This window comes from Thalassophryne amazonica, chromosome 5, assembly GCF_902500255.1.
Source record: "Thalassophryne amazonica chromosome 5, fThaAma1.1, whole genome shotgun sequence".
Classification (NCBI taxonomy): domain Eukaryota; kingdom Metazoa; phylum Chordata; class Actinopteri; order Batrachoidiformes; family Batrachoididae; genus Thalassophryne; species Thalassophryne amazonica.
The window spans coordinates 50,793,399-50,821,013 of NC_047107.1; the positions used below are offsets into that span (position 1 = coordinate 50,793,399).

Here is a 27,615-nt window from a genome sequence, read left to right on the forward strand (position 1 = left end):
GCACATACTGGCGAGCAGATCGCACCACGTTGCACGACATTTATGCGTGAAAGATTTTTTGAACAACAAAATTTTCTTTGCGCAATTGCACACACTGGCGCCCCTCTCACATTCAGTCTACACCCGTTAAAGACGAGTTTACTAAGTACGTGCATCAGAGTCGTGTAAGTGTCGGCATACCTCAAATTTTGAACTTTGGAAATTCACACCTTGCTGAGAGATGAGCCTCATTAGCAGAATATTCTGCCTCTAAGAGCCTCTCAGAGCCACTATTCTCCGCGATTGTTGAATATCTCCTCTCGTACCATAAAAACATGCTGCGTGGCTCATTATTCACTGTTCATTATTTGGTGGGACCAGGGCTTTATCATCACCCAGTAGGATTCATTTAAATCTTGAAAATACATTTGAAAACCTATTTCCATAATTTGACTTTTAAGTTGGAAAAAACAGTGTATTTATTGGTTTCTGTTAATTGTTTACGCATGTGAGTAGCAGTCATGCATATCTGTACATCACCTGCGCCTACATCTGATCCTGGGTATAAATAAAAATTTAAAATATGGCACTAAGAATGCACCAGAAGCATCTGTTTATCTTTCTTTCTTTTGTTTCTTTCTTCTTTCTTTATTTAGTTCCTTCTTTCTTTCATTATTTCTGTCTTTTATTCTTTCTTTTGTTCCTTTTAACTTTCTTCTTTCTTTCTTTCTTTGTCTTTATATCTTTCTTACTTTCATTGTTTCTTTTGTTCATTTTCCTTTTTCTTTCTTTCTTTTGTTCCTTTTTCCTTTCTTCTTTCTTTCATTCTTTCTTTTTTCTTTTTTCATTCTTCTTTCTTCTTTTGTCCCTTTTAACATTCTTTCTTTCTTTCTTTGGTTCCTTTTTCCTTTCTTTCTTTTTCCCTAATTTTTTCGTTGTCACCTTTGCACTTACTCCTCACTTTTTTCATGGTGGAACACACTGACAGATCTGTCAGGCTGCATGTGATGATTTTTATTTTAAAGCCGGTATCTTTAATATATTTTTATTTGATATATGCTTAAGTATCACAGGCAGCAGCATGTTTCATGTTTGGATTTCCTGCATCAACAGCTTGGAAACAATAATATCCTGTTTATCAGCTTGTACATTTTGTCAGCAGATTCTCAAATGCTGCACAACAAAACCATAGCGGCTTTCTGTATTTGAGACATTGTTGCAGTGGTTTTTGCAGATGTTGTTTGCAGCATGAAGAAGGTAGGTCATATGGTATCAATAACGTGTTTCCTATCTCTTAATCTCCAATGCCACAGTTGTGGCGCTATATAGGCGCGGGGGGGGTGGAGTCCTCTTCCTTCTCATCCAGTCATGGTGTTGGTTGGAGTTTGCTCACAGGTGGAACACAAAACTGGTGAGAGCAATGATCTTTTCTCTTATTTCTATTCGGAATGTGACCTACTAATCTGAATGTACCACATGTGGATAGAATGAAAAGTAATGCCTCATTTCCTTTTTCCGGTCAGCAGTTGGCAAGCACTTATAGAAATAAGTTTTAATATGTTCTGTAGCTTCCCCCCCGACAATCTCGTTAGGCAGCAAGCTACACAGTGAAAGGTTGCTTTGTGAGCATGATCGCTACTACGTTTTAAGTAGCGAGCTGTCATGGAGTTCTTGAAGCAGGAAGATGTTGCTCCAGTGGAAATTCATCGAAGAAGCAAGTCATTAATGGTAATGGATGTTTGAGGTTGCACTGTGCAGTGTTTGTTCAACCATGCAAATGATGGAGAAGCCAGTAACAATGGAATAGTATGACAAATAAAGAGTTGGATGACCTCTGTCAGCAACCGATGAGTTTCACAAGATGCAAGTCGATGAAGTGATGCCAGAGAATCGGAGTATCACTCAGAGAGAAACTGCCTACACAGCCAGAATTTCACAAGAGCATGTGGGCCCCGTTATTTCTTTGGCTTGATTATCAGAGGATTTGTGCCTCAGTGGGTACAGATTTGAAATTTGCCAGCACTTGTATTGTGTTATGAGACTGAAGGTGAAGGATTTCTTCACAATATCATCACTGTAGATGAAATTTGGGTGCACCATTATGACCCCCAAAAAAAACATCAGTCTGTGGAATATTGACACAAAGACACGCCACAGACAAAAAATTAAAATGACAACCTTCATATTGGCACATCCACCATACAGTCCAGACTTGGTACCCTGTGATTTCCATCTTTTCCCTAAAAGGAAGGAACACCTTCATGGAAATCACTACGACTCTGATGATGAAATTCAGGACAGCAGCCAGGAGCTGGATGCAGAAACAATGGTTTAGTTCATCAGTTTTTGTTCATTGATGCTACACTTCATAGAAATCATCTGTTAAATCAGAGCTAATCACAGTGCATCATTTGTTCTTGCAGGGTTGGTAGCACAGGATCTTCGGTAAGGGTATTTGAATGAGAAGAGCATGGAAGGAGGGAGTCATGAAGCTTGATGTTTTTTATGCATGAAGAGTAAACTTGGCAGCAATCTGGTGCTGTGCAGATTCACAGGAAGCATATGGCTTACAAGTTTGCGCTCAGTTTCCTCTTCCCACACATAAACACATCACAACAGATTGAGAAAACATAAAGCTGTTTTAGCCAAGTACAGCGGTCAGCTGAAAAGTTCTGTCTCCAGTGCGATTATTTCAATAACAAGCAAGATATCAATATGAACTGTATGAGAATATCCTTTACTTTTTGACCATTGCTTCACAAATGGTTTTGCCTGCCATTTCAGGCAAGCGTGGAATTGCTTTTGATGTAACACATGCACGTAGTAGTTATTAAGAAAAGCCGTCATGGATGTGCCTTTAAAACAAAGTGCTGTTAGTGAATTTCTCACAGTGGGGGGTTGTATAATCGTGGACACTCATCTATGAATGAGTTTGAAGGGTGAAAATCCAGCCACGACAAGTCTGCATGAGCAGGACCATAGCGGGCACCCCATAACAGCCACAGGGGCACAGCATCAAGTGCGGATGAGACAATGGCTACGTTTACATGCCGTTAATATTCGGGATACGGTCAATATTCCGGTTTCTGAATTATTAGGAATAACCCGTTTACATGCTTAAGCAGACAGAGTTACTCCTGTATACATGGTCATTGGAATCATTTGGAATATCCCCATCTAAACAGCGACGCACGTCTTCCACCGGTGCCTTGATTTGGTCTGGCGTTCGTGTAACTTTTTGGCAATTATTATAGATGTTTTTAAGGCTGTAAAACTCCTCACTACACACTTTATACACTTTTCTCAAACGGGCATTAACATTTTCTCACTTTTCTCTCCTGTGTAAACACTCTTTTTTTTCTTCTGGGCGAGAAGAAAATAAACAGACACACGCAGAACAAAATGCGTGTGCTTGTCCCTTCACTCACTGCCTCTGGGGGTACTGATGCGGACCCGCAAAGAATCCAAGTCATGGCCACGGAGCTCTGCGGCTGCGGTATACCGAGACCCTGCGGCGCTGTGTATTTTTCCGCAAGAAGTCTATCCTTGCGAGCTGCCGGAGCGCTCCGCATCAAAACAGCGAGCGTAGTCTCTGGACCTGTTGCCAGAGTTGTCCGCAGCTCCGCACAGCAGAGAGGGGGGCGGTGTGAGTGGCCCGCTGCGGCGTTTACTGAGCCACAGACCCAGTAAGCGCATCGGAGGCAGTGAGAGCAATCGCCGTGATGCCGACCGGTACCGCGGACCGGCCCGCCTGATAAGGACGCAGAACCTCTGCTTCTGTGGTGTCCAGTGGGTTGCGCACGCTGCATACAAGTAGTTGCCGTACTCAAAAGACCAAGATTCCTTGCCGATAGGACATGCGCAGAACATAAAATAATGTTCTTTTCTATGGGGATATTCCGATGCGCGTTTATATGACCTGATATTCGGGTTAGAAAAGGAGTAACCCAGGGGTCATATTCGGGTTTTTAAAAACCGGAATATGAGCATATTCGGGTTTTTGCAGGTGTTGACATGGCCGTGTGCAACCGGGTTATTGCTAATATTCTGGTTTATGAAAGGGTTATGAAAGGGTTATTGGCTGCATGTAAATGTAGTGAGTGTAGTCCTCACAGAATTTTTGGAACAGGGCAACACTATCAACTCAACCAACATGAAGACGCTTTGGAGAAGCTGCACGCAACCTTTATACCCCCGTCACACAATCATGAATGGCACATGATTGAGGATTTGACCCCATTCAGGCAAATTTGAGATGCATTCGAAATCCTCGTACAGCAGTCAGCACATTTGTGCGGCCAGCGCACATGCACTCTACACTCATGGTGAGCTCGTAGTGGAAAACATATCAAATGGCGGTCAAGGTGCAGTCATACCACAATCTGACTGCAGTTGTAATATTTGTACAACATGGAAACACAATTGGAAGCGTTGGGAGAGCATTCCAGGGGCTGTTCGAAATATTCGGGCATGTCGAATCCTGGCTGAATGTCTCGATCGTGCCCCCATCACACTAGAGGCGGAATGCCGCCGAATGCCGCAAGAATGGACATCCAACAGACATTCGTGCAAAATCAAGGCGCAGGTTCGTGCTGCTTAAGGGCCAATTCTTCATCATGACAATTGTCGTACATACACTAGTCGACAAACACAGGATGCTTTGCAGTGACTCAAATTGTATAATATCTTAATGCAACCACCATACAGTCTGGATCTCGCACCCTCGACTTTTGATGGAGAGGTGCAAGACACCTGATTTCTTCACTGATGGGATGCAAAAACTTGTCTAGAGGTTAGTGTAAGTGTGTGGAAAGGTGACTGTGTGGAAATGTCATGACACAGCCTGATAGAGAACGTTCCGAGCTTTAAGCAGGTTATGTGATTTATGTGAGTATTTTGCCTATTATTGAAATAATCGCGTACTTTTCACCCAACCCTCATTTTTTAAAGCACTTACAATACTTATCATTGATCAAATACCCAGTTATATGCCATTTTAAGTCAAATGTTGCATTTACCAGGCCAGGGTCTCGTTTAGAAAATGTTATGTAGAATCACAACTAAAACCGTGTTGATGCTGAAAGGCAGAAATTTGCATCTGCTTTCTTTTGTGTCAGAATTAAAACCCATGTGTACAGATAGTTCTCCTTCATAAATCTCAGTAGTTGTAAAATTATATGCATGTGTGCAAACCTGCTGTGCACTACCATCTTTAACCATGATGGATATAGACATGCCTTTAAATCATAATTGGCATGTGAAACCTTCTGTCTGGCGCAATAAAACAGAGAACAAGATGACAGTATGAAAAATTTGCACCAAATGTGAAACTGAAAGTCATTGGAGAGGTAAAGAAAAGGACATTTGGAGGTCTCTGTTCTAGAATCCTGGGCAAAAGAAAAGTCATTGAATGGGAACTTTTAACAAACTGTCACCTCGTGTAACTCAACTGCTCCTACATCAACGACACAAATAAAGAAATCAATAATTAGAGGGCTGATAAAATTGAGTACACAGTTATTTACCATGTTGTTTGTGAATGGTGAAGTATGAAATTAATACATTTGTTGTGTGTGTGCAGGGCACAGAATTTATATTTGTATTATATGAAATTAACGCTCTGTAATACTGCCTGCTTTGTCCTCATATATGAAACAGATCAAATCTTGTCTTGAGTATCCTATGGGCCTTCAGGCAAACTGTAGCTTGACTTAACAGACTTAAAGCTTGGTGTTATTTCCTTCAGGTTCTCATTATTAAAAAATTATATTGTTAGCTTGATGCTTTTGTGTTTTCACTGTCTTTGTTTGGTCTGTGTTTGTGTCTGTCTGCAGGAGTTCTGGAGTGAAGTATAACCGTCTTGTGGTATGCAGCTCTGGCCTTGGTGACTCTGGTGTTATTCAGTATTGCCGTGGTAGCTGTAGGGTTCATGGGTTATTTCTATACCGACCCCGAAGCTTGTCTGTTCAACAAATGTTCTTGGGCGTCAACGCGAGTCTCTGCCTAGTTGTATCGCTGCTAGCCATTCCACGTGTATCCAGAAATGTGAGGACTTACAAACATCTTGCCACATTTGACTCTATGATGCAAACAAAAATATGTCTTGGACTCGCTACAGCAAGCAAGACTATATTCCTAACTGCATAGTACATATGTCCTAACACACATCTTTGTCAGCACAGGCAGCTAAATTTAGATTGTGTGTTCGTGTCCTTCCAGTGCAGCCCACATCAAGCCTGCTGCAGCCAGGAGTCATGAGTGTGTACGTAATGTACCTCACTTTTTCAGCCTTCTCCAGCAAACCAAAAGAAAGTAAGTATGAAAAAATACCCGTACATTACAGCAAATTATAGCCTTGGCTGGAAAACATGGCCAAACATTTTCAATCAATAAGTTTTATTTATTCAGCGCCAAATCACAACATAAGTCACTCAGTGCAAAGGGAGCAACAGACAGTAATTACAAGTTGTTAAATAGTTTCAAAAATGTCAATTTTATTTGTTTTATACACTCAACAAAAATATAAACGCAACACTTTTGGTTTTGCTCCCATTTTGTATGAGATGAACTCAAAGATCTAAAACTTTTTCCACATACACAATATCACCATTTCCCTCAAATATTGTTCACAAACCAGTCTAAATCTGTGATAGTGAGCACTTCTCCTTTGCTGAGATAATCCATCCCACCTCACAGGTGTGCCATATCAAGATGCTGATTAGACACCATGATTAGTGCACAGGTGTGCCATAGACTGTCCACAATAAAAGGCCACTCTGAAAGGTGCAGTTTTGTTTTATTGGGGGGGGGATACCAGTCAGTTTCTGGTGTGACCACCATTTGCCTCATGCAGTGCAACACATCTCCTTCGCATAGAGTTGATCAGGTTGTCAATTGTGGCCTGTGGAATGTTGGTCCTCTCCTCTTCAATGGCTGTGCGAAGTTGCTGGATATTGGCAGGAACTGGTACACGCTGTCGTATACGCCGGTCCAGAGCATCCCAAACATGCTCAATGGGTGACATGTCCGGTGAGTATGCCGGCCATGCAAGAACTGGGACATTTTCAGCTTCCAAGAATTGTGTACAGATCCTTGCAACATGGGGCTGTGCATTATCCTGCTGCAACATGAGGTGATGTTCTTGGATGTATGGCACAACAATGGGCCTCAGGATCTCATCACGGTATCTCTGTGCATTCAAAATGCCATCAATAAAATGCACCTGTGTTCTTCGTCCATAACAGACGCCTGCCCAAACCATAACCCCACCGCCACCATGGGCCACTCGATCCACAACATTGACATCAGAAAACAGCTCACCCACACGACGCCACACACGCTGTCTGCCATCTCCCCTGGACAGTGTGAACCGGGATTCATCCGTGAAGAGAACACCTCTCCAACGTGCCAAATGCCAGCGAATGTGAGCATTTGCCCACTCAAGTCGGTTACGAACTGGAGTCAGGTCGAGACCCTGATGAGGATGACGAGCATGCAGATGAGCTTCCCTGAGATGGTTTCTGACAGTTTGTGCAGAAATTCTTTGGTTATGCAAACCGATTGTTTCAGCAGCTGTCCGAGTGGCTGGTCTCAGGCGATCTTGGAGGTGAACATGCTGGATGTGGAGGTCCTGGGCTGGTGTGGTTACACGTGGTCTGCGGTTGTGAGGCTGGTTGGATGTACTGCCAAATTCTCTGAAACGCCTTTGGAGACAGCTTATGGTAGAAAAATGAACATTCAATACACAAGCAACAGCTCTGGTTGACATTCCTGCTGTCAGCATGCCAATTGCACGCTCCCTCAAATCTTGCGACATCTGTGGCATTGTGCTGTGTGATAAACTGCACCTTTCAGAGTAGCCTTTATTGTGGGCAGTCTAAGGCACACCTGTGCACTAATCATGGTGTCTAATCAGCATCTTGATATGGCACACCTGTGAGGTGGGATGGATTATCTCAGCAAAGGAGAAGTGCTCACTATCACAGATTTAGACTGGTTTGTGAACAATATTTGAGGGAAATGGTGATATTGTGTATGTGGAAAAAGTTTTAGATCTTTGAGTTCATCCATACAAAATGGGAGCAAAACCAAAAGTGTTGCGTTTATATTTTTGTTGAGTGTATTAAAATATATAATACCTAGTAATAACAACCTTGCCACTTCACTTTATAAATTATGGCTAGGTGGAACCAGTCTCCACCTTGATTTCCAGTTCATTGCCAGTCAATGTCACAATTAATTAATAATCAGTCCTGAGTCAGGGTTAAGTGTGAGCATAGATCAACAGCTGTTCATAATGACCTCTGTGGCCTCTGTGGGTGTTTTGTGTTGAGGATTTATAATGATTGTGAGTGATGATAGAGATATAATTGATAATAATATACTTTCCTTATATAGCACATATTATATAATAAGTTTGATTTTACAGTTAAACATAAAATCTCTCATATTACAACAGCCATCCCCAAAATATCAACCATACTGAATTATTCCCAGTTGATTACCGCGCTGAACTGACTGACTGTGATATATTATACATAAATTATAAGTTATGTCTGCGAAATGATGTGCCTTACATCTTAATTTAACAGACTCGACTGAATAAGATTGTGTGAATTCAGCTGGCAGGCTGTTACATGGAACAGGGGCATGATTGCATATTAGTCTTTGGCCTACTGACTTCTTTACTTTTGGAACACAGAGTATTCTTAAGACACCTTGACACTTGCATGAATTTGATCTGTGCACTGGTGCGTAATATTGCGTGCCATTGAGTAAACACATCAAAAACTGTTGTAAACTGTGCACGGCTGCATGCCATTGCGCAAAGAAATGTAAAAAATTGCTTGTACACATTAATTTTGTGCCACTTGTGTGAACTACTTCTGAATACTTTGCAACCTCTTCGAAAACACTGCATGTCACTGTGTTTGAATGTGTGTCATTGCGCGCAGTGCATCCGAATGATTATGACGAGATGTTGCATCTATAATTAACATAACCTTACAGATACATTGTCTAAACTCATGAGAAGGAATGAAAATGCAACTGTTTTACCCATCCATTACCACATATATATTATAAATTATTACCTTTGAGACAAGATTCTAAATGCGTTCTTCACCACACGACGCGCACGAGACAACCTGCAGCTATAGATAATTTCTCTGTGATTCTGGGAGCAATGCAAGAATGGTTTCATCAGCCAAGTTCTGAGAGCAAATGCATCATCGGCTACAAAGTGATGTGTCAAGTGGGACAAAGCATGGCGGAAAAAGCGGGACGCATTGGCATTGTGCAGCAGTGCAGGAATCAAATTTGTGCAAGTGTCAAGGTGCCTTTAGAACACAGAGCACAGACCGTTACATAATGTCTTTAGCTACTAGGTAGAAGAGTGCTGTTAAGCCATTTCAAATTTTTACTAGCGTATTGCCCGTGGGGATCCATGGGCTCTATATTGGGTAGTGTTTATATAAAAGGTAGCTGACATTTTTCAAGGGTGGTAAGAAATTGTGCAAAGTTTCTATAATGAGTTGGAATGGTGTGTGAGTCCAGAATGTCTTTAGAACCTTTGGCCTTAGACCACAACAGTTTTTAGAAGAACAACTCAGCCCTTTTATTTCCTGTTAATTGCGTAATTTTTTTATGTTAATTTACTGTCTTAATGTATTTATAAATTGTTTAGGTTCTTGTTGCCATATACACACTGTTATTATTATTATTATTATTATTATTATATTTTATTCTTACTCTCTTTTGACATTTGATTTTTAAATGGACCACAATGGAAATAAGTGTTTTCACTTTCTTGTCATCCATGTATTTTTTGCATATTTGCAGTTATGTTATGTACTTACATTGAACTTACTAAATAAAATAACTCACGCTTTTAGTATATAGATGATTAACCGCCCCCTGTTCGAATGGTGTGTGAGTCCAGAATATAATTATCAACATCCATTGTTCAATGTTGTTAGCTAATATCCATAGTTTCTCCAAAAATATCAGTCCAATCAACATTCTGTTTTGGCGGCATTCATCTTTGACCCAAACACATAGGCATACAAAACAGCAAATGTCACCTCTCCCAGTTTGTCCGTAATCAAAGTTAAATGTACGCATGTGGAGTTTTTTGTCTTTTGTCCATTCTACCGCAAGCAGGTGCTTTTATTTTTACACACCCACAAACAGAGACAGTGGTGGAAGACATCAAACGCACTACACATTTCACTTATGGAAATGGCAACATGACACCTAACCCACTCATGGTAACAACAACATGATACTTAACTAAACTGGCTAAACCAATTGAACTACAAAAGTAAATCACTAACTAACAACACTGTTAAACTAACATGAACCACAACAACAGCATCTAAAACCCCAAAATTCAGAACTTCCATGGTGCCTTGCAGCACAACATCCATTGTTCACTGTCGTTAGCTAACATCGCAAATTTTTCCAAAAATATTTGTCCCATCAACTTTCTGTTATCACAGCATTCATCCTTGGCTCAAAATACATAAGTGTACCAAACGTCACATGTCAGCTCTCCCGGTTTCTCTGTGGCCATACACATGCATGTACGCACACAGAGACCACTTGTTTATTATAATACAGTTAAGTCAACAATAAGACTTTAAAATCTCACATGAGCAGGAAGCCAGTGAAGTGAAGCAAAAACTAGGATAATATGGTCATGTTTCCTTTTCCTGGATAAAACGCTAGCAGCAACATTATGAGCTAATCCAAGACTTCCAATATTGGCGTGTGGTCATTCAGAAAACAATACATGACAATAATTATAGCTGAAACAAAAGCATGAACCAATTTCTCCACATCACCATGGACAGAATAGGCAAAATCACTTTAATATTCAAATTTTAAAAAGCCGTTCTTTGTAATTCCCCTACTGTGTATGTTAAAGGACAGTGTGGAACTGAAGGTTAACTGTGCAATATGACTGAAGAATAATACTTGGCCAGAGCAAAATTATGTTAAAAAAAAGCAAATGCGCATTTTGACGTTAATGCAGCAGTCATCAACATGCATTCAATGTTTTCATGTCAGATAAAGAACACCAATAATCTTAAGTTTAATCAACTGCAGAAAAGTTGCTCTTTTTCCAAAGACAAACACACTGAGGTCCCTGTAAGGGCTCAGTGATAAAAATAAAACAAACAGAACTAAAGTATAAATGGTAGAAAAAAGTTATTCTTTCCTTGGAAGACCTTTGGTGTTATTTTCTCACTAATAGATCTGATTCCACATTCGTTGTAAAGTTTGTATTTTACCAAGTTATCATACAGACTTAAGTACATTTATTAAACATTTACAATATTGCTCTACTTGTGTTTTCATGCCAGCTCTTTCTCTGTGTGTTTTTTGTCTGTGTAGTGGTGTTGAGAGATGGTATGAACACAACAGTTTGTGTGTTTCCTTTCAACTCTGGGATGAATGGTGACAAAAAGATTGTTACCATTTGTGGCGTAATTATCCTGTTTGGTTGCATCCTTTACTCATGGTGAGACACACAACAGAATAACTCATTACAAAGAAACGTTTTCTGTCAGTTTCTTCTGTCATTTGAGATATACTTTATTGATCTCACAGTGGAGAAATTACGTTTACACTCCAGTTACCCTCAGTCAGTAATTAGTCCACAATTATTACTTGTTTACCGTAATAATGGCACACATCAGAATTAAAGACAGCACATACACATTTGACATTGTTTATGTGCACTAAGTTTGAAGAAGTCCGTTATCCGAATTGAGGCAAGTGGGTGAAGGTCTCACAGCAACCCTGAGTCGCGCCACCGTCAGCTTGGGGGGGGGGGCTGCATGCAGGGGGACCTGCTGCAGCTAAAACCTCGCCGCCCCCGCAGAAGGGAAGGGATGACATCAGCAGAAGCTGGAGTGGGTGTGTGTGATGGGGGTAGGAGGGGGACGGGGAGAGGGAGTGGAACATGCTTCAGTCCCGTGAAACAATTTATTGTCTTTGTGAGTTGAGATAAGAAACAGCCAAATGTTCACCAAGGCCGAAGACATTCCTCTGGAGGAAAACAGCAGGGCAATTGTCCTTCAGGACTGATAAGCCTGCCGTGTTGTGGTTTGAGCAGTGAAAAACACTTTTTACAGCTTCACTTGAACAATTAATTAATTGAATTGAGAATATTCCCAATTATGAATTAAGAATATTCCCCGGCCTCTGAAATCTTCATCTTCATCTGCAAGGCGCGCATCTGCCCAAGATGTCATCCAATTTGCGTCTGAGTTCAAAAGTCATCGCAGTCTGAGAACGCATTGCCTCGCCCAACTCGCTAATCATGACGGACATGCGAGGTGCTGTGGTTCTTGATGCCGCTGTCTTGCCAATTTTCCGGTAGATCAGGGCAGCACATAAGCCAGAAAGTACCAGCCCTGCTACCATAAGACCAAATATGAACAAATCCTCGACGTCCTCCACAGAGAAAGGCGCAAAGCATGCAACACGCCACGGCCCCCAGGAGTCGAGAACATAGCCCGCAGGATACGTTCCATCTGGGCAGGTAGGATCCCCCGGTCCTGACCTTCTTGTAGAAAAGATGGTGTCAATAGCATTCAGAGACCAGCCGATCAATTCCATGGTTAATCCAATAGTAGTCCAATAGATCCAGTATCCGGTATAATTTGAGGAATTCACAGTCTGGTGAAGTAGGGACTTGAAGGTTAAAGCAGAGAGCAGAGATAAGGGAGAGCGGAAGAGATGCGGCCGCCCTCATCGAATTCCCAAGCTGAATTTCCACAATTTCTATGAATTTAGAGATATGGTGCCCTCCAAAAGTATCGGGACCCTTGATATTTCACACATTTTAATTTGTTGATGCTATTTCAGATACAAAAAGTAAATCAGGCTTCTCAGTATAAACATTTCTAAAATTATCTTCCTTAAACTCAAACTCAGAGAGGGATTTTCTTTCACCATAACATCTCAGATGTACCTTATGGCAAATTGTAGCTGAACTTTCAGGTCTTCTTTTTAAGAAAATCCTTCTATATACTTCCTCATGAAGCTGTATAACTGGGGATACAAAATGCAAAACATGCACTTTGCACAATTTCTCCAGTCACAGCCACAGAAGCCTATAACTTCTTCTGGGTTGCCTGGGTATCTTAGTGGCTTCCTCACCCTCCTCCTTCTTGCACAGTTGGAGGAGGTAATGTTTTCAACCCTGTTTGTTTGTGTACAGCCTGGAGCCCACAATTTTTCATACATCATTATGAAATTTTTACGGAAGATTCATATCCTGATAGGTAAGAATTGATTCATTTTCAAGACCAGAGGGCAAAGTCAGGAAAAATCTTGGAAAATTGGAAAAATCCCTATCCTTTTACATTGAACGAATTTTCAAAAATTTATAACTCTGTCAAAAAAATTCTTTCATATTTGAAGCATTATGTAGTGCGACATTCTTTATCGGTTGACAAAGTTTGATCCGGATCTGATCCAGATTACATATTTTGTGGCCACTTAAATTTATCATTGAAAAGCCTAGTTAATGTATATTTTACATTATACCTTAATCAAACATCCCCCAATCACTCTCATATTTGAAAGTGAGGTTGTAGACTGGCACTCACTATCACCTGACAAAGTTTGATCCAGATCTGATCTGTATTGTGGCTTTTGTGGACATTTGAATTTAATATTGTAAAGCCCATTTGCTGTACATTTTGCATTATATCGCAATCAAAAGTGCCTCAATCGCTCTCATTTGTGACAGTGAGGTGCAAACTGGCACTCTCAATGAACAGACTAAGTTTGAATTGCATGTGATCCATTTTGTGGATTTAGCAGATACTTGATTTTAACATAGAAAAACCCTTTGATCGATATTTTGTATTATTTTTTAGCTTATGAAAAGCCACTTATAATGGGACTTAAAAGCTTGAAACTTTTTCAAGGTAAAAATTTGTGGAATTGGAAAATCGTGTTGTCGGAGGTTTGCGTTCTAAGAGTGTGGTGCTCTATTTACTTTTTGTATTTGAATGGCATGAACAAATTAAAATGTTGTGACATTCCAAGGGGCACATTACTTTTGGAGGGCACTGCATGCCACAGTATTTCGCCTAAGCCTTAGAAAACCTATAACCGACAGCCCATGACAGCAGTTGTGTTCTGTAAGGGTAATCTAAATACAGTAATAGAAGGTAATAGCAGGCTGGAGCTGTGGAGTCTGACTGCTTCTGATTGGCTGTAACTCAGAAGAAGCAGTGTGTGATTGGCTGTGACTGAGCTCAGCATGTGAGGCAGATACTGGGTTGTTCAGTTTCTCCACATGTGTTTCCCATCAGCTGAAAGCATCTTGTCTCTTGTGGTCACTGCCAAAAAAAGAGAGGACTGAACTCTAGCAAACTGGAAATTACTGGAAAAAAAAGACTTGGTAACAGTATGACAACCTTTTTCTCCTCTCATCCTTCTTAATTTTTTCCCCTCCACCCTCATTTCAGCTTGACATCGACCACCAGGCGAAACGCTGCCGCAATCAGGCTGTGCAGGAATAGTGAACCAGAGATGGAGGTAAAAACAAAGGGACGAGGTCACGCGCGTGCACACCTCTGCCGAGGCCCAACACACTCCAACTCACCACATTTAAGATCATTTTAAATTGTGCCATTGAGCTGCCGTCTAATCCACCTCATGATCCAACAGCGTTTATTAATCCTGAAGACATATTAACCAACACAGATATCATCTTCCTGCAGAGGTGAATGTTTCCATGCAACGATATGGGCGTGTGTACAATCATATAAAAAACACTTATATGACAATAATGATGTGACAAAAGCTTGACAGACTTTGTGTGCGTGTATTTCCAGTGTTTACATCCAGTGGGTGCGTAATGTGTTTGTGTTTGTCCCACAGAGAGCTCGCTGCTGCTTCTGCTTGGCAGATGATGCAGGTGAGGATTGTTTTGTCACTCTCTCTGGACTCTAAGCGTGTGTTTGGTGTGTGCATGTTTTCATTATGTGTGTAGTGTGCTTGCCTGCTTTCAACTGCAGTGTTTTTGCACAAAACATCCTTTGCTCATTGCTATTCCTCAACCAGTTTGACAACGGAGAGAAAACATTGGTCAGCAAATACAGATGATGTCACTGTTACTAGGTTAGTGTGACGCTGTGGCCTTAAGTACGGTAGAATTTTTCATAGGCCGACACTGCCCCCTGCTGGACCTTAAATTCAACTATGTGTTGGCAACACTAGCCATTGCTTGTATACTAAACATCATCATAACATAATTTGAGCAGTGTTTGTCTGTCCGTCTGTTTGTTCCCCTACTCCTTCCACGTCCTTTGGCCTTCTTTTTTAATATGTTGATGATAGGCAACCCCAGAACTGCCTTTATAGGGGTTTTTGTTGTTTGTGCCACAAATACATAGGTGGGTTCTGGAATTACCTAGGCAAGATTAAATTGACCAAAGGTCATTCATTGGGTCAAGGTCAAGGTCTAAATTTAAGTTGTTCACTCTTGCTTGCACCAGACTTGGCACTCAGATTTAGGTGGGTTATGGAACTGTCCAGCAAGGTCAAAATGGGCCAGAGGTCCATCATTGGGCCAAGGTCATGTCTGCCTGATCAACTCCTCCCAGGCCCTTTTGCTGATTTCTACCAAACTTGGTATGTCAATGAAAGCTGATTCTTAAATGGTCTGTAAATAATTAATTTTGGCAAAGGTCAAGCAGTTTGATTTTCAACCCAGTTTGAACCAGATGTGGTGCACACTCCCAAAAGGGAGTCATCCTTGGGCATGGTACAGGTCAACTGCACTAAGTGTGAGTCCACCCTTAAGTAGATTCCAGAATTTGGAATCAGAGGTCAGTCATTTGGAAGAAGGTCAAGGTCACTGGGTCAAATTTTAGATTGCTGAACCCCTTTCTGTCTTAATGCTCACTGGTATCATTGACTAGTTTATGCTAATTGATAAGCCGAGCTCTCACTGCTTCGATAATTTGAGTGAACCTGTACTTTTCTTAGGATTTTGAGGTAGTTTCCATTACATTGTTAACCTCAGCTAAAGCCATCAATAAAGCTCAGCCTTCTTCTGTCTACCTGTTGTTTGTCTTTCAGAGGACTACGAGGATGAGTACACCAGTGCAGGCCAGAATGTCATGTATGACGAGAGAGAGGGAACCATCTACAGTTATGCCTACTTCCACTTTGTCTTCTTTCTGGGATCCCTCTATGTTATGATGACGGTCACCAACTGGTTCCAGTAAGTCAGACTCACTGTGACATTCATGCTCATTGGTTCCCAGTGATGGGTTATAAAAGTGTGTTGATGTTTTTTGTGGGTCTTGTTGCCGACGTGTTTAGATTCTTTCTGCTCTATTTAAAGCTCTGATACTGAGAAAACAGATAAAACAGCTCTCACACCTGGCAGACTTTGATGCAGAGTTTTCCTGAGTGAGTGGCGACTCTAATGGCCCAGTCACACGGCACACGACAATTCCTGAATGAAGGAAAAAAATAAAAAAGTCACAATTTGTTGAGAAAAGGTGGACAAAAGCAAGAGCGAAGCAAGAGCACAAAAGGGACGAAAGAGGAACTTAACAAAACCGAAGCTAATGATCTCTACGCTTTAAATGAAATGCGACTGGAGCCACAGCTGGAGCAGCGTGTGTCTGCATCTCTGAGTTCCAGGACTCTGCGCTGGGACAGAGCTCATAGCGCCTGAGTCCTGGAGAAACTGCAAACAGAAGCTGTGGAGATCTGTGTGCATCTCGGTGGACCACCTGCTTTGGTTCCTCGTCCAGAACAAAAGAGGGATCATCTCCTTCATCATCAGAATCCACACTGTCTGACGACACGCTGCACACTCCATCTTCCTCCATTAAAAAAAAAAAACCTCTGGTGTGCCGTGGTCACTGCTGTATCACTGTATTCCTTTACTAAGCCATATATATTGATTTATAACAGAAAACTGTCAAAAGGGGCAATAAATATAAGTGTAAAGATGATTGAATATATCAGACCAGTAAATTGATCAGTGCATGTGAATGCGCATTGACTCACATGTGCAGTTATTTCAACCAGCTGCAGCTGATCCACAACGTGAATTCTGCCTTCCAGAACAACTCTTATATAATCATTTGAATTATCTACCTGTGCCACATGTACAGAAGGGCTGGATTGTCATTCGTAACTCATATTGTTATATTTAATAAAAAATAATAAGCGCACGCAGGAGCTGCTGCTGCCACTAATGCTGCATTCAAGTACCCTTCGGAAATTACACAGCTTTTTTGTTGTTTCAAATTCAGCAGTTGCTCATGGGAAAATAATTAATTGTATCCACACAAAAGATTAATTCTGGCCTATATAAGGTGCCTGAGCCCATTGAAGCTGACTCCCCACCCAGATAAAAAAAAAAAATCCAAGCAAACAGGCTGACTTTGCCCTGTAATTTCCGATGGTACATGAACACAGTAGCAGCCTCAGCACTCACAATCCGGCTTCTGCACTGTGTGAAACATTGAGCTGGTCGAACGAAGTCAAAATAAACAATAACAATTACAAATCTAAAACAAACAATTAAAAAATGTCAAGAAACGACAGCAAATGAAACATGGACGAATTGAGGTTTTCGTTGCCCTTCATTCAAATTTTTTAACAGTTTAAAAATCCTGACGAAGCGGCAGCTGCAGGAACGAAGCTGCGCGAAGGTTAACCGATGCCAACGAAAGTCCAGATTTCTTGTTTCGTCAGGGCTTCGTTGCCCTTCGTTAACTCACTCGATGCCATTGGCTCTTAAACACGTCTTTTCCAATAGTAACGCTCAGCGCCAAAGACGTTTTTTTTTCTGATGATAATGGAAAGTCTGAAGTTTCTTTTGGTATGTTTGTTGTTGACATGGACATAGAACTCAATTTTCTATAGGTCTTGAAAAAACACTCAAATGCTGAAAAAATCCTGGCACTGGGATGTTCTGAACTTTGAAAATGGCTGGCACTCAATGAGTTAAGTGCTGTGTGACTGGGCCGTGTGACTCCTTTACACAGGACGGCAGCAGTTGTTTCCTCATTGTGCATGTGCACTAAGAGAGAGAGAGAGAGAAAGTGAGAGAGGGCGCAAGAGAAGACAAAATGAGCTAAATATTAAATGGTTAATTTTTCACACTCTTTGTGTGCGTTTCTCTGTGATTCAAACAGGTGGTGTCATCTAAATCTGCAGAAAAATTACATCACTTGACAATTAGCACATTTCACTGGACTTTTTATAGCTGGAAAACAACTGAGTCATGAAAAATATAAACAGATTTCAGGCACATGGTATTGGGGAAGAAAAAAATACACACATAATCCAAACTGAATGTGCACTGTACAGAATGTGAAGATTCATTTAAAATTTAGATCGTTTTGTCTTCCATGGTGACAGTGTTTTAGTTAGTTAGTGCTACAGGTTGACATCATAACAGTAACTGGGGCACAGATTACTTGTCTGACACGTGTGGCATGACGCAGACCCTCTGTGACAGTCGAGCTGCATGTCCACTTGTGCTAAATTGACACTTGAGGTTTCAGAAGTCCAGAAAGGACAGTGGTGGGCACAGTTCCGCTTATCTGCTAACCGCAAATTAGCTAAGCTAACTTTTTTGTTAGCGGATGAGCTTTTCAGCTAATTTTGAAAACCATCAGCGGACCACTTAGCTTCCGCTAAATTTAGTTCCGCTAACTTTCAGTCCACTAACTTTTTTTTTTGCTAGTATAGTGAATAAAACTTAGCAGTTAAAATCATACATGTTAGTGCCTACCTGTTGAGTGTTTTGCAATAGTCAGACGGCTGTGAGCTCAAGCCTCCCCCAGCAGAAGAGAGCAGAGCGGGTCGGCTGCTGTTGCCTTTTAAATACAACAAAAAAACAGTCAGTTACATTCCACATGCAAAAAGACAGGCAAGATACATAAAACACATAGCACTTTTCACTCATGGTTTTACTCATAAACAACTAATTTTGGACAGTATTAACGGTACATTAACAATAACTCTGTGATTTTTACAGAGAGAAAATATCACACATATGACATATCTGTTAAAGGAATGTGCTAAATTCTGACAGTTTGAGCTTTTAACAGACACGTGCCAAAAGGCATTATGGGAAATTCAAATGTCTCTTTCGATCACCCCCGCCCCCGGTCAAAATGCATAGAACAATTACACATCTATTTGTAAAAACCAACACACGTCACAGTAACTTGTGTGTTGGCTTTTACAAATAAATAAACCAACCAACTAGTGAAGGACTCATTTTTCCCATGATGTCTTTCGGCAAGTATGTCTGTTAAAGCTCAAGCCTTCAGAATTAGCGCATTACCTTAAAAGATATGTGCAATATTTTCTTTCTGTAAAAATGACAGAATTAACATTAATGTCGATAAACTGTGTGGAATTAGTTGTTTATGAGTAAAACCATGAGTGAAAAGTTCTTTGCGTTTCATGTCTCCTGCCTGTTGTCTGTCTTTTTGCATGTGGAATGTAAATGGGGGTGCCAGCTCCGCTCTCTTCTACTGAGGGAGGACTGAGCTCACAGCTGTCTGACTATGTAAGACAGAAGCTCTGGCTCGTTCATTTTTGGGTTTGTGGTCGCTTTTGATTTTACTCAGAAGCCTTGGCGGTGCTTAGTACTGTTGGCTTATCTGGAGCCAACACTACTAAAAGTTAGCAGTTAGCTGTAACCTCCGCTAAATTTTTTGGCGGTTTATCGTTTAGTGTTATAAAAGTTAACTTTTCAGTTAGCAGATTAGCGGTTACCGAAGCTAACTTTTTGGTTAGCTGTGCCCACCACTGAGAATGAGCCATCAGCTGCAGAATGAGTATAAAACAAATATCTCCACTCAGTTTTGAACATGCACAAAACTTTCTGACAAGCTCCGCGGACATCAGCTGACAAGGAACTCATTTTGTGCTTTATAACAACGCTTTATAAAATTAATTTTATTCATACAAATTATGGCAAACAGCCCCCATTGTGCATCCACTGGCTGTGATATTGACATAATATTGCTCTTTTTTCTGAGTTTATGTCCAAACTCACGGCACTCCAGTTACGTTGCAATGGATGATCTGTTGCTATAGCAAAAGCGCCGCGGTCATTGCATGACCATGGGGTGCTCTGTGAGGTGTTTGTACATGGCCTGTGTGGTATCTGTGAGTCCTCCTGGCTTGGTGATTCTTCTGCAGAAGTCAGGTGCAGCTTCATACTTCACAGGGACCAATGTGATCATGGTAGTTTGTGAGCAGATACCTAGCGTGCCTTGTAAGGTCCTGGCGTCAGCTGTGCAGCTCTTTGATGACATGCTGTGTTCAATGCAATTTCATGACTTTACAAGGACCGCAGAACAGATCCTATCCCTGTGTAATGGGGTGTAAATGGCTTGTCTATGGCTTGGGGGTGGGGGAAGCTAGACAAAAATCAGGAAAAGCCAGTTAAACCCATAATGGTTGGGGAGGTGGAATTTCCTTCTTTTGCACACTGGCGGAGGCAGATCCTGCCCATTTACGAAAAAACAATTAAAGACAAAAACATAGGTGGAAAAAAATAACGTTAAAAGTGAAATGTAAATGAGGATGAGCTCAAATAATACCATTTAATAGTATTAAAAACATATTTGGTGAGCCTGATTTAGGTGGTAAAGAAGGTTGTCCACAGTGGACCAGTTCCTGAGCATTCCTGTATTTGAAAGTGTCTTTGAGCAAGTCTGTAAGTCTTTGTGTGAAACTCATAAAACCTGTAGGTTAGTACGATGATGAATGCCAGGCTATAAAAACCTGTTCCAACACCATAAAAAACACTTTGACCCAACACAACAGTGAGAAAAAGTCAACATACTGTATTTAAGGACGTCTTATTATAGTATTAACAAGAGCAAACAGAGATTTCTGACATCCGCCAATCCGGATCCCGATCATCTTCAAAATTCAGTGAGTCTTCCATGCCCAAATATCTTATCTGTGGTGCAGAATCCGTGAAGTAGTAATCCTTCAAAGCTTACGTGAAATCTTGATCCAGAATCCGGATCCGGATGACCTCCAAAATTTAATGGTCTTTCTTGGTGAATGTAAAAAGAAGGCAGGGACATTCATTCTTTGTGATTCAGTGATACCATAATTTATGATTCTGTGTGGTCTTGATATTTAAAAAGTTCTGTCCACTTTATCCTTGACTAATGCACAACCTCTCCACTAAGTTTAGGCCATAGTAAGTCCCTTTGGCTGCTCCCTTGTTTTCACTCAGGGTCACCACAGCAGATCCAAGGTGGACCTGCATGCTGGTTTGGCCAACCCAGTCTCATGGCAAGTCGTAATTCAGCAGCACGAAATATACATTAGTCTATTGGTTCTTAATATTGTGACGAAAAGCGCCTCATTTTCATCATGGCAGCACAAATTCATTCTAATTCATTCCGTGATGGCGCCACGAAATTAAAAGTGAACCGGCGAGGTTGGGGGGTGGTTATGGTTAGGGTGGGGGGAAGGAGTAGGATTAGGTCATGGTTAAGGTTAGGGTTGGGGGTAGGAGTCGGGTTAGTAATAGTGAGTTTAAAAAAAAAACTGTCACGAAAATTTGACTCATTTCGTCACTCATTTCGTCATTTTGTCACACACTGGGCTGGATTTGGCACACGTTTTACGCCCGGTACCCTTGCTGACACAACTCCATATTACATGGAGAAATGTGTTAAGGGTGGGGTTTGAACCGGGAACCTTCCGCACTGAAAACAAGCGCACTCACCACTTGGCCACCCCAAACTGTTTGAGTTAAACAGTTATGATCTTGAGTTTTAGCTTTTAAGGTCTCCTAAGTGCCAAAGTTATGTGACCAATAGAAAGGGGATATATTGACCACATTACACCCATTTTGGCATCTCTTCACTGGCTTCCTGTCCCAGTGAGATCAGATTTTAAGGTTCTGCTACTAGCTTATAAAATTGTTCACAGACTGGCACCTCCCTACCTAGCTGACCTAATTAAACCTTACGTACTGGCCCGGGCTTTGCGTTCTCAGGGTGCAGGACTACTTTGTGTCCCTAGGATGAATAAGAAGTCTGTGGGTCATAAAACTTTCTCTTATCATGCCCCTGTTCTGTGGAATGATCTTCCTGCTTCAATAAAACAGTCAGATTCTGTGGAGACTTTCAAGTCCAGACTTAAGACACACTTATTTTCCCTTTCGTATGGTTAGCATACTGATATAGTTCTATGCTTTTTTACTCTTTAATTCATGTTATTAGGAAACGGAGCAGGCCGCGGCCTCAACTTTATCTAAATTCTGAAACAGTGTAACAGACGTTTTAACCCACATGTCAGCTGTTTCTTTTTAAAGGGATTATTCAACATTAATTCTCTTTTTAAAAGTTCCTTATAGAGATTGATGGTTTTCTGACATTTGAGAGAGTCTTCAAGCTTAATACTGATTATATATTGTTCAAATTCAGCCAGATGTCCATCTAAATTGGGGGTTAAAACAGCTGCTGTGCTTACACACACACACACACCACATCCACAGACAAAGTAAAAAAAAAAAAAATTTTTTTCATTGAAAGCTCCATTGAAAAGAACACAAAGCAAAAGATGAAAAAAAAAAAATTAACATTCCACTCACCCAGTGTAAAGATTTCCAAATTAGTCCACAACAATAAGAACTCCTCTTGCACACGTCACATGCGCACATGATCGCAATTGCGATTGCCAGCCATGGAACGCTCCACTCGTCCTCACTCGGATGCACAGCCAGAGATCATTTTCAAATTCCACTCAGCCAGAGAATAACGTCCAGGTCCACTTGCTCCCAAGTTCTGATCGCGCGCCCGTGCATGCGCATAATGTCAGATTGCAGCTCTGCCTTCAACTCAAATTCTGCCAGGATTGTGGCACATTAGAGAGTCCATTATCTCCTGAAAATAGCGTCTTCTGAGTTTTTCCAATATGAGACATCTACGTGTCCAGGCACATCCACGATCACAGCAGCAGTAAACCAGCAGCTGTAACACAAGCAGCAGCGTCACGATACTTTAAGTTCCAAAATCCGACAGACTCTGAAAAAGTTAAGAGTTTTGGGGTGAAGTGTCATCTCCTCTGTAAATCCGAGCCACTGCTGTCAAAGAAAAGCTCCGAAGCTTCATTATTGGACAGAACTGCATTTGTTTCCCCCCCTCTGTCTGTCTCTCTGGGATGTTTCTATTTTGCTCTTAACTACATCACACGCAGAGAAATGCAGAGTGAGATGTTTTCGGGAAATGCACCTGTTACCTCGCTTTGGGAGAGGAATAAAAAACATCAGAAACCTTTGATGTTGCGTTGCGAACTGGAACATTTAAAAACATGTAACATGTCTTTTAAGTATTGGAACTATATTTTGTCCTTTGCCCATGACCTTGACTTTTAACTGATTTTTCTCAAAATCTTGTCAGTCTTTTGCTGACTCTCCCATTAAAATTTGTTTTATTCAGTTGAGTTATACTTCAGTGTTTCAGTGCAGCTACAGTCAATTTGCTCTTTATGTTTCTTTTGCAGCTACGACGACCACGAGATTGAGAAGCTGCTGGAGGGCAGTTGGTCAGAGTTCTGGATCAAGATGGCGTCCTGCTGGGTGTGTCTCTTCGTCTACATGTGGACACTCGTTGCTCCCATGTTCTGTCCCAAACGCTTTGAGGCCTAGAACACACGTTAGCATATTCATGCTGAGAAAAGGGACCCACACACCTTCTTTCACCTTAACGATACCACCCTCAGCATTCAGAGCGTCCACTATCTCTTCTCTTTTATATACTCCTGATTATTCAGCTTTGTTTTACAATGTTTAACTGTCAATACCTTGAAGGTATTTTTTTCTCTCTTTTTCCTATGACTGTCTCCTGGAGTTATGTGCTGCGTGCACATTTAATGTTACACCTAGATTTTTGGGAGTAGAGTTTCACAGTGAAATAGAAGAAGCATCCAGGTGCTGTGGAGTCACTGATAATTCCACAATATTTTTTGTTTTTTTTATATTATGTACGAGTATTTCCATGGTGTCCCAGGTTTCCACGGCTGCCCTTCAGCCTGGAATTTCACTTCTGTACAGTAGGACCTGAAACTTGTACCAGGTTTGGGACAGTCATTTCAACGTGGAGATGTGGTGACAAGTATTTATTTCCATGTACATTTCAGATAATCAGGAATATAAGGTTACTTTTTTCCCTGTAATCTGTATGAAAACTTTTTTCCTCAGGCTGTATGTGTTTACGCTTTGTTATATCGCATCCTTTTGTAGATGTTTCTATGCAACGGAACAAGATCTTTTCAATACCCATCATGGTGAAGTATCCAGTCCAGATCACAAGGATGCAAAAGACTTTGCTGATGTCAGCGCTCCTTTTGAGCCACATCTTGTATTACAAAAACAAAAAAATCAGAGTACTTTAGAGGTCTTCAGATCAACCTGCCTTACCAAACCGTGATATTAGCCGAGCGCTGCCTTCCTGTTTGACCGACAGTGAAGCATAAAGTCCGTTTGCCAAAGGTAGAAGTATTCCGAAACGATAACTGGGAGCATTGTGTATTTGCATGCACACATAGATGTGCACAGTTATGTCATAAAGTTATTCAGAATCAGGTAGCAGGAGTGCTTTTATGTGTTATTCAACACTGGATGTTGAGTTTACTGCCGAATTCAGTTCAGAGCATCGCTAATATTGTATGATAACCTGATGTGTCAGTTGTTTTTATTGTATAAAAGATATTGTGTATTGTCAGCAGAAAGCCCTGACCGTGTCTTACTCATCATCAATAAATCAGTGTTCTGTTTCAATTCTGCTTGAGCCGGTTTCCACCAAGCGTGCTGTGTGCATGTAGGTTGACCCCATATTTGCCCTTAAGGGGTTTGTTTTGGCAAAAGTTGAAGTCAATGGAATCAAAGGTCAAACATCTGTTTTATCTGTCTCTTTACTCTTCCCAGATCCCAGACCAATGTTCACCAAACTTGATATGTGAATGACACTCAACCACTGAATTTCCCTCAAAAGGTTTATTTTGGCAAAACTCAAGGTCATTGGCTAAAGGGCAAAATTAGTATTTTTCACACCGATGTTGACAAAACATAATACACATATGTAAGTAGGTTCTGGAATTGCCCAACCAACAGTTTTGTACCCAATCCCAGGCCATGGCCCTTAACTTGTCTCCCTGCTCCAGTCGCAGTCCAATACACATACAATTACACATAACCAAGACGCGTTACGAATGTCATTTTTCTGTCATTCGTGACACATTCCTGACATTCTTAATTTGACTTAACGCATCTGAATAGGTTTATTAATAGTGCATGTTGGTGCGTGATATTCTTGATATTCGTGGAGCATGTTTTTGCCTGTCAAAAAATCTTCCACGAATGTCACACACCACCCTCATTTTGTCTCACGTTGTGGAGGTCGCAACTGAGCGTATTGATCCGTCTTGATGAGTAGTGATCCTTAATAGAATGTGACAACATTCGTATTGGTTCCTGTGATGGTTCTTGGAGCCCAAACTGTCACTCGTTATTACGAAGTGACACGGAAACTGTCAAGTTTTGACACGACTTGTAAAGCGGCATCACATTTCACTGCGCGCCACGACGAATCAGTTTTCTGTCACATGCGCACAATTAAACCCGGCTCCAAATGTCGTTCCATGGTTCCTGCTGAAGCTCCTCAGGACGCTCCTGCAGGTGTTCCACCTGCTGTTGTAACCGATGAGCGGGAGAACGAGTCTGAGCCAGAGCAACCAGAGGAGCGAGACTCACATGCAGCCAGACATCTCTGCACCTCCTTCAGTCCGGCGGAGGAAGAAGCATGCACACAATTAAACCCTGCTGCACCTCATTCAGTTTGATTGCTGACACCAAGTCGGCTAAAAGTCTAATTTCAGTGCTCTTCAGCGCGCTCCTGCAGGTGTTCCACCTGCTGCATGTGCCTGATGTTTGGGAAAATGCGCGAGACGAGACCCGCATGAAGCCACACATCTGGCTCTGTCCTCCTCCTCCTCTCTGCGCCACTCCATGGCACAGAGCCCAACTACGCATGCAGTCACAAAGTTCTTCTGAAAAACTGGAGCGATCTGAATTCAGTTGGATGAATATGGGTGTGTGTGTGGAGACAATTCACCTCATTCACAATGTGACAGAACTTAATGATGCACTGTTACGCGCAATAGCGCGCAACAACGCAGAACACTATTCTTGACCGTGCGTAATGGTTCCTGATAATTCTCCAGCAACACGTGCCATTAATCGTGGTAACAGGTTGCAGCAGTTCCTGAGGAGACCTGATGCCTCTGCCCCGAATAATCATATTTGTGATCAGCGGCCAAGAATGTGTACTTCGTGGCATTTGTGAGTTGTCATCGTTATGTGTAAACGCAGCATTAACAAACAGAATTTTCAGTTTTCAAATTGCCTTTTTTTACATATGAAAAAAATGGCATATTTACCAATACAGATTTATTTGTAAAACCCACCACACGTTTCAGTAACTGTGTGTTATACCGACCAGCCAACCACTGACCTCAAGAAACTAATGTGCCCATAATGCAATGCAGCAGGTGTGTCTAAATGCTAAAACCTTAAAAATGAGTGCATTACTTTAAAAATAAAACATATAGCTGATATTTTCACTTTGTAAAACGACAGACGTGATTTTAATTTCAATAACTTGTTCGCAATTATAACCATAAGTCAAAACTGTCTGCCTGTGCAAGACTCCAGTGAAATGACCGACAGGTCTGTATGGTGTGAAGAGAAATTCTCTTTTTTTTCCTCCTTCCTCTTTCTTTCTGTCTGGTAGTCACCTCTCCTCCACCTGCAGAGGATAGACCTCTACCATTCATGGCTGTCTGTCTGCTACAAATCATGTAGGGCACTAATATCTTTGATTTCAGACTTTACAATGTTTTTAAACTGTTAAGCTTATTCACTATGCCCTCAAAAATATGTTATCGGTCTAAAAGTTATCAGAACTAAATTTATCTGAAGTTAATTGGTCCGTTGATGGTCCATTGAAAGTTATCTGGAAGCTATTCTGCTAATGGAAATGTTACCCTTAGATAATTAGTGGTTAGCAGATTAGCGGAACTGTGCCCACCACTGAATTTTAAAGGGCATTCAGAGTGCATATCTCAGTCAAGGCACAACAGTGCTCTATTTACCTGTCTGTTGGCATTTCCCTATTATCACTTTTCCAGGATGTCATTCTTTGATTTCTTCTCTAACGTTGTCAGATCTCGATTGCTGACCTGTATCATGATCTTAACTGTTGTCCCTGATCATTCAACTTTCATCCTAATCTTTGATCTCAATCACTGATCTTTGAACTGTGAATTTTGTCAGGGTTCAAAAGACCATTGTAGTGTCTCTTGTCTGTCAAGGTACTTAGCCTTAAGGGATGGATCCTGACTTTTGATCCTGGTCTCTAAGCTAATCAGTATTCCTGATTAAAGGATTGAAAGGCATTAGCAGCAGAGACTAAAGATCGGTAGAGGATAGGATCAAAACAGTCAAGATCAAAGGTAAGATCCACTACTTGAACTTGACATTGAATAAACTCTTTCTTGACTCCACCAAATTTCATTGAAATTCAATCTCTT

The 27,615-nt window shown here is 41.2% G+C and overlaps 1 protein-coding gene and 1 long non-coding RNA gene across 2 annotated transcripts in view; one reads left to right on the plus strand and one right to left on the minus strand.

Annotated features, from left to right (window-relative positions):
- Positions 1-24,808, plus strand: part of serinc5 (serine incorporator 5) — a 91,722-nt gene extending 66,914 nt beyond the window's left edge. The window contains 13 exon segments of the mRNA XM_034170180.1: positions 1,294-1,313; positions 1,316-1,384; positions 1,386-1,390; positions 5,814-5,838; positions 5,840-5,951; positions 5,954-6,001; positions 6,004-6,024; positions 6,199-6,291; positions 11,377-11,503; positions 14,472-14,541; positions 14,887-14,923; positions 16,090-16,234; positions 23,530-24,808. Of these exon segments, the coding sequence (XP_034026071.1) occupies positions 1,294-1,313; positions 1,316-1,384; positions 1,386-1,390; positions 5,814-5,838; positions 5,840-5,951; positions 5,954-6,001; positions 6,004-6,024; positions 6,199-6,291; positions 11,377-11,503; positions 14,472-14,541; positions 14,887-14,923; positions 16,090-16,234; positions 23,530-23,674 (917 nt within the window). The 3' untranslated portion in view covers positions 23,675-24,808.
- LOC117510469 lies at positions 371-25,302 on the minus strand. The gene is made up of 3 exons (XR_004560731.1): positions 25,292-25,302; positions 9,837-9,842; positions 371-468 (listed from the first exon to the last, which is right to left on the minus strand). It is a non-coding gene; the product is annotated as an uncharacterized LOC117510469 (long non-coding RNA).
- Between the last annotated feature and the right edge of the window lie 2,313 nt (positions 25,303-27,615).